Consider the following 13,145-nt stretch of genomic DNA (forward strand, 5'->3'; position numbering starts at 1 on the left):
GAGCATGATGTTAGTTGTGGGTTTGCCATATATGTGGCCTTTATTATATTGAAGTGTGTTCTCTCTGTGCCCACTATCTGAAGAGGTTTTTTTTTTATCATAAATGGATGAATTATACCCAAAGTTTATTCTGCATTACTGTAAATAATGCTGCTATAAACATTCCTGTACAAGTTTTTGTTTGAACACCTGTTTTCACTTCTTTGGGGTATATATCCAGAAGTGGAATTGCTGGGTCGTGTGGTAATTCTGTACTTTGTTGTCTGTTGATGGGAGTGTGGATGGCATCAGCCAGGGGTTGCTTAGCTGCCTAGCTCTTCAGACCAGAAAGCCGGTTCTTCTTCCTGCCCTCAACACATGTAACTACTCAACCCCCTCTCTTCTGCCCAAACCGCACAGCAGCCCTACAAAGATAGGCAGGGACTCAGGGCATCTCCAGCGGCAAGCAGGGCTGCAGTGCTTGGTCCGGAGGGTCCAAGGACCCCTCACCAAGACCACAGGCACAGCACCCTGGCTCCCGCAGGAATGAAGAGGTGCCCGAGTCACTGCCTCCAATGGACTCTGCTATTTTTATGCCCAAGCCTGGTCAAAAATAGCCATCTAAGCCAAGGTTTTAGCTGCAGCGGACGAGACATTAAGCAGCAGATACCTAATGCCCATGAGAGAGAACAATGGGTCTCTTCCTGTGTCCATTTTCTGCTTCAACAACACATCGAACAAGAGAGCTGGTAGGAAACAGCCATGTGGAAAGCCCCTAAGGACACGGCCACAGCTGCCCACTCAGTGCTCCGGCAAAGGCCAGCCTGGTGTTTCGGACACTCAGGCTGAGCACACCACTGCCCACGGGTGCTCTTCCTATGGAGTAAAGGGTCTGAGAGATGGTGTCACCCAGGCCAGGCAGCGCCTGGAAAGCGCCTCCCTCTCCCCTGGGCCAGCCTCGGCCTGGCCTCCCATCCGGGTGGACCCTTGGCATCCCCTGTCCAACGCCAGGAGCAGCCGCCGCCCAGGGAGCCCAGCCTGACCGCACCCAAGAGCGCCCTGGGGGAATCGAAGGCAGTCCCGGCACAGGGAGCCAGGCCGGCCCGTCCAGACCTCCTGGCGCTGAGAAAGCCAGCGAGGCACAAGGCGCAGGGTGAGACCAGACTGGCCGCCAGGTCTCCCAGCTCTGACGCGGGCGGCATCTGAAGTGCACTTGGTGCGTCTCAAGGCGCCGGAGGACGGGCACTGCTTCTACCTAGCAGGCGCACAGCCTCCCCGCCCGGCACCCCGGCTGGGCACCACGCACAAACTGCCAGCCGTATGGGTAGAAGCACTGCTCACCCTCCCTGCCACATTGCCAACCACAGAGCCACCCCATGTGGGGGCAGCACTCCCAACCCCAGGGCCACTGGCATCAGGCTGGTTCTCACAGCTGGACCCATGACAGGCAGGGCCGAGCCAGGACTCACGGAAGGCATTTCTCTTGTCAGGGACCATGGGTAAGGAAGAGCCTCCATTTACCCCTGGACGCAGCACCCCTGGGGCTCTCTCTTGCCATCAGAGAAAGCTGATGATCACATCAGAGCCCTTGCCGCCACATCCCCCAGATGACATCTAAAGCCCAGGCCCTGGTCCTTGGCCTCAGGCCCGAGGATGGTGGCCGCGGCTCCGCTGCAGCTCCGTGCTCTGTCCTGCCCCACATGTGGGTTCTTGGGAGCTGGGCCCTGGCTCGCCTATGACTTTGGTTTGGGCCTATAGCCAAGCACCATCTCTCCCATCCTCACCCTCTCTGTGCCCAGCCCGGGGGACTCCCCCCAACCCCTTGCCGCCTGCTAACTGCCCGTCTTCTTCTTGGTTCTTCCAGTGAGAAGCGCCACCTTCAAGTCAACGTCACCAACCCCGTCCAGTGCAGCCTGCACGGGAAGAAGTGCACGGTCTCCGTGGAGACACGGCTCAACCAGCCGCAGCCTGACTTCACCAAGAATCGCTCGGGCTTCATCCTCAGCGTGCCTGGCAATTGAGGCGCAGGGAGATGGGGGCTGCCCGCCCAGCCGCCGCTAGACGCCCGCTCGCCAGGGTCCAGGCTGGGAGGGGCCCCCTGCCTCCCCTGCGGCTCCTCCCCGAGGTCCAGCCCGGCTTCTGCCTTTGATCTCTGTCTTCCTCTATCCCGACTGTCCACGGCCCCCTCAACAAATCAAAGACCCTGTGTCCTGCCCAGCCTGCAGCAGCCCCTCCAGAACAGCTCCCCTCTGGTCAGTGAGGGCCACCCCCATGCCAGGTCAGATCGGCCTGCCTGGCCCTGTGACTGGCGACTGGCCCTGCCCGGGGAGGGCTTGGGGGGGGGGGGGCCTGCATGTCGTTTCCAACCAAAGCCAAGCCTCTGGAGTTGGGAGCGGCTATGGGGAGGTAGCCCTGCCCTCTCTGGGCCCAGCTGCCCCCTCCTCCCCAAGGGGATGGCAACCCCACGCCCTGGTTCAGGGAGCTTCTCAGAGCTCCCCGTGGACCCCCTTTCCCCAGCAGCCCGCCAAGACCACCAGGTGAGCAGGTTCACCTGGAGAGCCAGCCCCTCAACCCAGGAGCCCCTGGCCAAAGGAACCACCTTGCCCAGTGGGCAGTCTGTCCCGCTCGGAGCCAGCCCCCAGCCCCCTGACCCTCTGCCCAGAGAGCATGGGTCGGGGAATGCTCCAAGAATCGTCTTACTTAGCCATGCAGCCTAGGCCGTGATTGTCTTACACTTATTTCTGCAGTTAGGAGCAGGGTTACTAACCAGATACCATGTCTGCTGTGCCACACTGGTGTTAGGAACACTAATAAAATGAAATAAAAGGGGAGCACTAGGGGGTCTGGAAGTTTTCCCCCTCCAACACCTCTGCCTCACACTCACGTGGAGAACCAGGCTGGGGGCGGGCAGGTCGGGGCCCGCAGGAACCTGGGGGAGGGGAGCGATAGGAAAGAGAGCGGGGGTCCTGGCGCTGCAGGCCAGGCCAGGATGCCCACCCAGGCCAGGAGAGCGGCCACCCTGTCAGTCCCTGCCCTGCAGAGTGCACCTGTGCTCCAGACGCCCCGGGACCATGCTGCATTCCCCTGGGCAGCCCGGGCCTCCCAGCCTGGACCCTTCAAGAGAGTCCAGACTCAGGCACCCCATGTGGTTAAGGGGGCGCTGAGAGTGGGCCCACGCCCCAGGCGGAGCCAGGCAGGGTGTCCGAGAAGGACATCCTGGCTTTTCTTCACTGTTTCACCCCTGGGGCTCCCCCCAACGCCCCCCTCCACGCTCCTCCCCACCCCCACCCCATCACCCCAGCCCCGCCCGGCACACCCAGGGCCCGCCACCGCCCCCCGGGCTCTGAGCACATGCACACCCCATACCATCCACAGCACAAGAGCCCTGCTGCCATCCTGGTCTCCGAAACCCAATCTCATCCTCCAGGCCTGGTCAGCGACCCGCACAGGGCCCCATTCAGCAACACCCACAGCTTTGCCAACTACCTTGACGCTGTCGGTCCTCCTTAACTGGAACGTCGCCTCTCCTTTCCACTTACTGCCCCAAACTTGTTGCTTTACTAGATACATGCAAACGTTATGTTTTAGACACACCAAAATAGAACATGCCAAACGAGTGCCTTTCGGAGGCTGGAGAGGAGGGGGGTTCCGGAGTCCCACCTCCCCGCTTTGGGTGTGGCCTCTGGCCCTTGAGTGCGGCGCCTCCCGGCTGAGGGCCGGCGTACTGGCGCCATCCACAAGCACTTTTTCATGATGTCCTGCAAGAAGTCAGCGTGTGTGGCCACTGAGGGAAAGAATTTCGGGCGTGATCACGGCACCGAAGGCAAAGCAGGGGGACACAGTGATTGTAATGCAATGAAGTGTTTTCTCGTGATTTAGTTAAATGTGGTTTTATGGTTTGGTGCGTATATTCCTATTTTCCAATAAATTAACTTTATTTCTAAAGCATATTTTGATTTATCAAGAGCAATAAAGCATTAAATCTTACTCTTAAAGGTATCCTGCTTATTGAGTTGAAAGCTATCTAAAACAGTGAAATTTGGGCATGTAGAAAGTCAGTTGTTATCCTGAAGGCTGAAAAGAGCATTAAGCACAAGTAAGGTAAAAATGGAGGATAGTTGGCCTGGGGCTTTTGATGAAAAATATTAAATAGACAGCTGTGGGGAGGAGGAGCCAGGAGGGGGCCAGGTGGTGGTGTCAACCACTATTTTGAGGCCTGCACACTGAAAGCGCATTGCTTTCACCTTTACTGCAATCAAAGCGCGCAAAAGCGCAAAGAATAAAGGCAAGGCCTGGAGGCCCAGGGCTGCAGCTCAGGGATAGGCCTGAGTGCACCGCGGCTGGCTGGTCAGCCCCTCCCTGGGCCCTCTGTTTGGAATGGGTGAGCTGCCGGCAAGCAAGGCCCTGCAGGGGGATGGGGCAACCCCAGCACAAGTGGGGTGCTGCAGTCAGAGGATGCTCCCGACCCCCAGTCACTGGCTGGAGCACGCAATGACGGCTTCTAACTCAGAAGACAAAGAAGGCACCCCGATCGAAAGGCTGCCAGCTTCAAAGGCACAACCTGAACAGGTGCCCCCAAGGCCCGGGGCAGCTCCAGCCCGCCGGGCGCAGAGCCCGGGGAGGACTGAGGCCAAGACACCAGGTCTCCAAGGCCCAGGCTGGTGGCAAGAGTGAGCACAGACCCATGGCAATACAACCTGTAGGGGGCTCCAGCCTTGCCACAACTAAGGGCTGGGGAGGCTGCTTATCTGCGAGCTGGAGTTTCCTCTTTTGGAAACCTGCACAGAGCTAGGCTGGCGGGGCTGAACCACAGAGACCCAGCCCGCTCCTGCTGGCCGGGGAACCTCGGGGCAGTGGCCTCAAGCAGAGCCCAGACCAGCACACTTGGGGGTCCAGCCCTTACCAGGCCAGGCCTGGGCCTGACCCTCCCTGGTCGGAGGACCTGGGCCTTGAGAGACCAACTCCTGCCCTGGCCACGCCGAGAAACCCAAGTTGACTTCACCTGGGCTTCTTTCTAATCACCTTAACCGTGAACACAATTGTTAAGCCTTCTCCCCTAACCCTGCCCTCCTCCCCTCCCCCACACCACAATCCAATTATGTTCTGAGCACAAGAATCCTTTATAAACATGAGCCCCCAGCCTGCTCTTGAAGGATGTGTCACAAAAAAAAAACGGTCTGTGTAATGGATGGTCAGTGCATTTTATTTAATCAGCACAGTACAAAAATAAATAAAAATAAGGGGAGGGGAATTAAATTACAGCCAAACTGAGCTTCATGACCTTGTCAGATTATAAACCACACATACTTACAAACACACTACGCATACATACAAAAATGAGACAAATATAAATTAATATTAACAATACCCACAGTTTGGTCAAAGAATAGCTACGGAAGAAATTGCACTAAAAAACCAACATACATCGCACGTGTGTAATTAGCAGTTTCAAATATACAGCTAAGAATAGTTCCAAGTGGAAAAAAAATGGCACATTTCCTTTTCATTGCAAGTTTAACAACTGCTAGAACAAAACTAAGTTCTAATAACTGCATGGAAAGAATATATCAACCCTTCAGGTTTTACAAGAAAAGAGAAAAACCAAATCCTGAACTATTATTCCTGTGACTTGTTCTGTGCACGGGTGTAATTTTCACAGCCATCTGTTCTAAGATTATTTTTCTTAAGACACAAAATGCTCCTGGTTTGCATGCACAATATCACTGTAAAAGCAACAATTAAAGAATAAAGGGTGGGGGTTTTTTTGTAGGTTAGTTTTTTCCTTTTTCAATTGTTCTAAAAGTAGTCTTCATAGCAGCATGTCAAATGGGTTCATTGCTTGCACACTCAAGTATATCAGATTCTTTACACAATACTGATGACCAGTGCAAGAGGAGACGACCTCGCCAGGCTTCATATGGATGGAACTATAGAGTTCTTTCTTTAGTCCCCAACCATTCCTGAAATTTGCACCGCCTCCATAAATTAAAAAAATAAATATGGAGAGAGAGAAGGAAACACACAAAACTGGAATCCCGCAGGTGCGCATTCTCGCAGTTTCAGGCCCAGCAAGGCCCACGAAGGAGCAACTCCAGAACCCCGGTCCCGGCTCTTGACACTTGGCCCCCGAACGCCACCCCCCACCACCCTTGTGTGCTGCCAGGGACCCCGACGCCCCCACCGGCCGCCTACCTCGGGTCACACACGGCAGCAGGATCCGCACAGACAGGCCGTGTGACAACTCCCGCGGGGAAGAGGCTCTGCACGCGAGGTCCCCGCCGGCAGCCGCGGGCTCCTTCCAGCCCTGCGGCAGGTAAATCTGGCCGGCAGTCCCGGGAGCGGCTCGGCATGGGCCTTGGGGCGCAGCTGAGGCCCGTGCTCCCAGCTTGGGGCAGGCCCTCGCTCTCGCGAGCACCACAGGGCCACAGGCTCGACGCTGGGCCTATTAAATCGGGACCTGTTTCACAGCTTTCTCTTTTTTATGTGAATTTCAGTAGTGCTTGTGCTGAAACGGCAGCCACCTGGAAGCTAATCCTCTGTAAAACGGCCCCCTGCCTCCCTCACCCCCAGCCTCCCCTTCCAGCCCCCCTTGGGGGGTTGAGACTGGAAGAGAGAATTCTCTGTAGGCCTTCACATCAGTCTTTGTTCCCCAAAGCCAGAGGGATCGCGGAAGGCTGGTTCCCTTCTCTGGGTCCTCTCCCAAGCCCCCAGCCACCGATCTGGGAGAATCAGAAAGAAAATTAAGTGACACACCATGGGTTTTTTTTACAGCCACTGAGGTTGAAGGTGGAGACCCAAACCGGCAGCTGCAAATGACCAGCGGGAGAATCAGCAGGCAGTCAGGAGCTCGACTCCCGGCTCATAATTGTCTCCAAGATCCAGCTGTCTCCCTGGGCCTTTTGGGACAAGGCTTCGTCTTCAGAAGAGACTCAACTGTTTGGAAACAGCTTTAAATCAACAGGGGGTGAGGGGAGGGGTGCATCATTACCACATCACCCTGGCCCCTGCCCCCGCCCCAACCCCTGCAGCTCCACAGGCGCAAATGTCATGGGCACTTGCTCAGTCCCAGGCATGGCAGCCCCACCTGCCCGGGAGGCAGGCTGTTGACAATGGGCACCTGCAGCTGCCCTGGCCTTCGCCACGGGGTGACTAAGCTGCATGATTCAAATGAAAAATTCACCCAAGAAAGGAGTTGTCCCTGGCGTCACCCCACCCCTTGGGAGCCGGGACCCAAAATGAAAGAACTTAGTCAAACCAGCTCATTAACCAACACTACCAACAGGGCTGGGGGTGGAGGATGAAGGAAGGGAGGTTGGGGGGTGGGGGGCGGTTCCATGTCTCCACGAAAGGAAAGCCCTTCTCCCTAAAAAAGAAAAAAGAGCAAACCAGGGTCGTGCATGGCCAAATTAGAGGACATGATCTTCACATCAGGCCGGCTTCCCCTCAATTGAAGAGGCTGTCCTGGAGCCACGGGCGTTCGGCCTCCTAAGCCCGCGTGCGGTGCAGTCCAGGTGGCCAGCTCCAGGAGCCTCTGGGAGAACAGACGACCCAGAACAGGAGCCAGCAAAAGGCCTCCAACCAGAAACTCCAGTTCCTCCCTGGGCTGCCTGGCTGTGGGCCGCCTTCCCTGCCTTGGTCCAGCAAGGGCGCAGGCGGCAGAGGTCAGTCAGTCCTTTCAATTCCCCAGAGTGAGAGGTCGGGGCCAGGGCGGCTCTGAATACATCTTCTGAATGTTGCACGAGGTTTGGGAGTTCAGAAGCGCCCAGGGTTCTTGGCAGGGCAGAGGAAAACCCCAAGGAGGGGAGGTGGGAAGGGAGAGGCCCTTGGTGGCTTTGCTAGACACATACTGTACACAAAATCTGATTTAAGAATAAATTTTTAAAAATGAATTGAATCCTTGAGCCATGATGCAGGCTGGCGGGCTCACCGGTCCAGCCCGAGGAGGAGCCGCTTCTTGTCCTCCTGGCCGCTCTCGTTCTTCAGGTCTGAGAACACCTGCGTGAAGTAGTGGGGGTCGGCGTTGATCTGCAGCATCTTGGAGCTCATGAGGTTGATGACGGAGAGGCAGCGGTCCCAAAAGGCCTCCTTGCAGCTCTCCACCAGGAAGGGCTTGAGCGGGTAAGAGATCTCGTTGCCCATGTAGGAGTAGGAGAGGTACAGGCAGGTCAGCAGGACTGCCTGGAGCTCGTGGTCGGAACCCACCTCGGAGGAGATGACGTCCCGGCAGAGCATGTACAGGAAGACCACGTTGGCCGGCGTGATGAAGCCCTGGTCCTGCCAGCCCTGCAGCAGCAGCGAGCGGTCCACGCTGCGCAGCCAGAGCACAGGGTCCGTGGGGGACAGGTGCTTCAGGCGGTAGCACCGGCGACAGAGGAACTCGCCCAGGCAGCGCAGCAGCTCGCTGGTGGACGCCTGGACGATGACCCGTTTGGGCGTCCCTGCGGAGCTGACGGCGGGGTGCGGGGCCTTCTTGACGGACGAGGAGACCCCGGTCTGCGAACCCGAGAGCTGGCTGGCAGGGGGGGCGGGCGGCTGGGCCGGCGGGGGCTGGGCGAACGTGGACAGGTTGGCGCACGACAGCGACTTCTTCAGGTTCTCATTGTTGAGGTGCGTGATGTTGTTCTGGTAGCTGCTGTTGGGCTGCACCTTCTTAGAGTTCTTCTTCTTGGCCGACACGGCCACGATCCTCTTCCACGGCAGCACGGAGATGATGGAGTGCCGCTTCAGGTTCTTGTCCTTGGCGTTCTTGCTGTTCTGCACGGCCGTGTAGTGGCCCACCGTGGCCGCGCCATCCTCAAACAGCGTGGCCTTCCGGTAGCTGGGGGACAGGGACAGCACCGTGCCCATGGTGTCGCTGCGCGCCGGGCGGGGACCCGCGCCCCTGCGCGCCCAGCCTGCCGGCTGGAGGGAAGAAGCTCACCGAGCCCGCGGCGGCCAGGGGGAGGCGGGGGCGCTCCCGAGGTCGCGTGCCGCCCCTCCGGATCTGTGAGGGGAAAAACAAGATGGTTCTCAGCATCAGGCGGGGCTCGCGCCGCGCTCCTCCGCCCCGGCCTCGGCGGCCGCGGCCCCAACCCCGCGCCCGGGGCCTTCCCCGGTTGACACGGCCCCGCCCGCGTCCCCGCGCCGCAACCCCGGCCTCTCCACTGCGGCACCGGCACCCGCTCCCGCCGCGGTCCGGATGGCAGCGCGGGGGCCCGGGCGCCGGCGGAGGCGGCCGGGGACCCCGCCTCGACACCGCGCGCGGCCGCGGCCCCGGTCTCCTGGGGGCAGCGGGCGGCCCGAGGCGCAGGCTTACCGAGCAGGTGGCTCCGGCGCTCCGCACCTTCCGCAATGCGCGCCGCGGCTCAGCGCCGCGGTCCCGGGGCTCGGCGGGGCTCGCGCGCGGCGGCGGCGGCTCGGGAGCTTCTGTCCAAGGTTCTGCAGACGCTGCGGCCCCGCCCCCCGCTCGGCCGCCTTCGCCGCCGCCGCCGCCGCCGCCGCGCCCGCGCCCGCCCCGGCGCGCACCTCAGCGGCCTCCCTCTCGGGCGCGCGCGCGCGGCCCACGCGCCGGCCGGGCCTGGTCTCACCCGGGAGCCGGGGCCGCCGCCGTGCTCAGCACGAGCGGCGCGCGGTGCGGGCAGCGACGCGGCCGCGAGCCCCGGGCGCCTCTCTACTCGCCGCGCCCCATCCAGGACCCGGACTCTGGCGGCGAGGACTCACGGCACCTCCCCGCCCCGCCCCGCGGGGCCGCCCCCTCCTCGCACTGCTCACCGCCCGCTCGGCGCTGCCGCGCCAGCAGCAGCCCGGCCGCGTGAGACTCGGGAGCGCACCGCGCAGCTGAGCTCGGGCGGGTGGGGAGCGCCGGGAGGGGAGGGCTGGGGCGGGGCCGGGGAGCGACCCCGCCCGCCGCCCCGCCCAGACACGTGCTGCCTTTGTTCCCGCCGCGCCGTCCGCAGCTGCCGGCGGCGGGGGCGACCTCGGCCGCGTCCGCGTGCCGGCCGCCTGAGAAACAGTCCACGGAGGCCGGGACCCGAGTAGCCTCCTTCCATTTAATGCCCGAGATCCCGGGGACAGAAGCTAGGGGACTCAAGGAGCAAGGGCGGGGAGGGGGGAGGCCTCAGTGCCACGCGCATCCGGAGGGGACTGTCCCATGAGTTCAGAGTGCTTTTCCCTCCGAGACCTCTGTTGTCCCATCCGGGTCAATGCCCAGCGCCCAGGTAAGTCTCAGAAATACAGGCCAGAGGCGTAGGCTGCTCCGGGCCGTCCCACGGAGCTACTTGCCATCCCACACCACACCTGGACAGGGCCCTGAGGCTCCTGGCTCCGTCACTGCCCCAGAGACAGACGAATACTGAGCCCATCCTGAATGTGACCTCAGAATTTCCACTGGCCCTTTTTATCTGTTACAGTACAACTGAAGCACCTGCTTCAACCAGCCTCTGATCTGCCGACTTAAATATTTTTCATGCTAAGCGGGCATAAATTGAAGACTCGGTGCTCCTAAAATTATTAAATTCTGAGTCAAATTCTGGTTCTGATAAGAACTTTTCACAAAGAACAAGAACCCTTCACAACGGCTCTTCACTTGTTACTCTTTTAGTTTGGTTCTAGAGATTGACTCAGATTTGACCACTAACCTGGGAAAGAAGAGAGACTTAAACCATATCCTAATTCCAGTTACCACTTCTGGACCTGGTAAGGAAGTGGCAGTCCAGAGATGCCCCGACCACTCCAGCAACCTGTGTCAGCTCTGCCTATTGCCCTGAGCAGTATTAAAATATGGTGTCACAACAATGCTACATCATCAGAAAGTACTAGAATTTGCTAAAGTACTACCCAGAGTTTTCTCTGTCAATAATGGTCTGGGTGGCCATACAGTGGAAACACAATGTTTGGTACTCAGGCTACTTCTTGTGGTGCTCTTTAGAAACATCCACAGCAGCTGTCATTTTAGCTTAGAAGGTAAAGGCTGGCCCTTAGCTTGGTGTGCCCCTCCCTCTGAACGCTCCTCAAGGAACAGCCCCTACCTGCTTTTCTAATGGAGCTGAGCATCAGTCTCCTCCGGGTCCCTGGCCCAATGACTCTTCGTAAGGCAAAGCTGGACCCCAGCCTTTTTTCATTCTGCCTCTAGTGGAGGCCCGGCTCTTGACTTAGCCTGTGACCACATTGCTTTTCCTGTGTCCCCTTCAGATTATGGATGGTTAAGCAGGGAATAAATGCTTTCCACTTTCCCAAATATGCTTTGATTTCTAAGCCTATAATCCACCCCTTAGAATTATCTGGATCCACCCTGCTACCTATACATGCAGATTTCAGTTCTAACTATTCCAGTTCATGCTGGGCAGCTCCACTTCACTCCATCCTATTTCCCAAACCATGATGGGAGCTCGCGTTGGCCTGGGCCTTTTCCAGCCTGGCCACTCTCGTGTCCTCTCTCGCCTTTGTCTCGTCAGCCCTCACCTAATACCTTCCAAAAGAGCTCTTGGCAGAACTATCCCAACCTCCTCACGTGTGACAGAGGTGAAGTCATGTGTGCAGCAGGGCATGAATGGGATGGCGCTGCCAGCACACTGGCTGTTGTGACCGAAGAACCCTACAACACTGTCCACCCGGCAGCCCGCTGTTTTGAGGAGCCACACCACTCTGCTCACCCAACCCACCACCACCCTCCTCAAGCCCCCATCACTTCTCCAAATGAGAAGAAAGGAAGAGCAACCATCTGCCCGAAACGGCAGAATCAAGGACCCAGGAGGCAGACCCAGATGAATGATGCACAGCTGTTTTCTTCCCGCTCTTCACCAGAGAACTGCAGGGAAGCTCTCCAGATCCCACCCCCATCCATCAGCCTCTTTATCCTATAGTCTGTCTCTAGCTGCCGGAAGGGCCAGCCCGCTTGGGACATGCACTGCTGAGCTAGGATTTCCTGCAGCGTTCCCATGCTCTGCATGCCCCCTTCCCAAGGAAGGGAGGTCAACGCCCCAGCCAGCCAGCCCCCGAAAGGGTTCCAATAAAGCCGGGCTCAGCCCTGGCTCCTGAGGAAGTCGCGCTTTGTTCTCTCAGGCATCACAGAGCAGCATCTAGTGGCCCTTCTGGGCAGCACAGATTACATAACTCTAGCCTGCAGCAGGGTTTCAGACCCAAGGGCCTCAGCCGCTCCCAGCGCCATCAGTATCTCATTAACACACAAGGAAGCCCTGGCACCGGAAGCCTAGTGCCAGGGAGGGCCCCTAAGTGAGGGAGCCAGGCCCAGGCTAGCCCATGGGCCACCCCACCCTCTCAGCTGCACCTGGATGCAGCTTATCGGGGCCTGGGAAAGGAAGCAGTCCTGCGAGGTCTAGAGCAGTGCTGTCTGAAAAACAGTAATAGTAATGTGAGCCACAAACACAAGCCAGCGAGTTAATTCAGTATTTTCTAGCAGCCACATTTAAAAAGTGAAACAGGTGAATTTTAATAGTATATTTTATGTAACCTAATAAATGCACAAAATATTTCAACATATGTAAAAAGGAAGTTGAGCAATGAACTTTTCATTCTTTTTCCACCTTCTTCAAAGTATTCTGGTTTACTTTTGCAAGACACCGTTTGAACGAGCCACATTTCAAGGGCTGAACGGCCGCACAGGGCCTGCAGCCACACACCGGGCAGCACAGGTCTAGAGAAGTCAGCAGACACACCGAGGCAGCAGAGGACAGGCTCTGAGCTCCTGGGACTGCCCACGCCTGCTCTGGTCCTGGATCCTTTGGGATGTTTTTAAAGCCCTTTATTGAAGCACAACTCCTCCTCAAGTAAACTATACAGAGACACCATACTGAAATATGACAGAGAGTGGCTCGGACTGGAGTTGGCAGCTAGAGCTCACCCCTTCCTCCCAGTGGCCCCAGAGTCCCACAGGAGTCTGAGGAGCAGGATGAAAATCAATGCTTTTGAACAAGATCCAAAAAAACTAAAACTAAACCACAACTGAATGCCAGGATTCTCCAGGCACCTGCCCTTCTGTTAACTGCAAGTAACCCTCCCACAACTACCCACAGAGGAAACACCATCCTTGCTGTGCAGGTGAGGAAACAGGTTCATAGGATATTACAACCCAAACCCCATGTCCTCACTGGACCACGAGGCCTTGGAAAAACAAAGATAACTGAGCCCCTGTGCCCATTTCAGACCTCACAGACCAACCTTCTCCACAT

General features: G+C 57.9%; 3 protein-coding genes across 3 annotated transcripts in view; 2 read left to right on the plus strand and 1 right to left on the minus strand.

The window, feature by feature from the left end:
* The window catches only part of MYO1D (myosin ID), a 366,992-nt gene extending 363,026 nt beyond the window's left edge, over positions 1–3,966 (plus strand). Inside the window, exon 22 of the mRNA XM_015098505.3 lies at positions 1,844–3,966. Coding sequence (XP_014953991.3) covers positions 1,844–2,000 — 157 coding nt within the window. The 3' untranslated portion in view covers positions 2,001–3,966. The remainder of the gene's footprint in view (positions 1–1,843) is intronic.
* A 1,195-nt stretch (positions 3,967–5,161) lies between these two features.
* On the minus strand, positions 5,162–9,398 carry CDK5R1 (cyclin dependent kinase 5 regulatory subunit 1). Its single transcript, XM_027975285.3, has 2 exons — positions 9,275–9,398; positions 5,162–8,962 (listed from the first exon to the last, which is right to left on the minus strand). The coding sequence occupies exon 2, from the start codon at positions 8,824–8,826 to the stop codon at positions 7,903–7,905; it is 924 nt and encodes a 307-aa protein (XP_027831086.1). The 5' UTR covers positions 8,827–8,962; positions 9,275–9,398; the 3' UTR covers positions 5,162–7,902.
* On the plus strand, positions 8,982–9,773 carry LOC114117019 (proline-rich protein 2-like). The gene has a single exon (XM_027975532.1). The coding sequence runs from the start codon at positions 8,982–8,984 to the stop codon at positions 9,771–9,773; it is 792 nt and encodes a 263-aa protein (XP_027831333.1).
* Positions 9,774–13,145: the final 3,372 nt, after the last annotated feature.

Source organism: Ovis aries, chromosome 11 (genome assembly GCF_016772045.2).
Source record: "Ovis aries strain OAR_USU_Benz2616 breed Rambouillet chromosome 11, ARS-UI_Ramb_v3.0, whole genome shotgun sequence".
Lineage (NCBI taxonomy): Eukaryota > Metazoa > Chordata > Mammalia > Artiodactyla > Bovidae > Ovis > Ovis aries.

Excerpts from the sequence above, each read along its gene's own strand:
- CDK5R1 (XM_027975285.3), bottom strand. The coding sequence starts at position 8,826 with ATGGGCACGGTGCTGTCCCTGTCCCCCAGCTACCGGAAGGCCACGCTG.
- LOC114117019 (XM_027975532.1), top strand. The coding sequence starts at position 8,982 with ATGGTTCTCAGCATCAGGCGGGGCTCGCGCCGCGCTCCTCCGCCCCGG.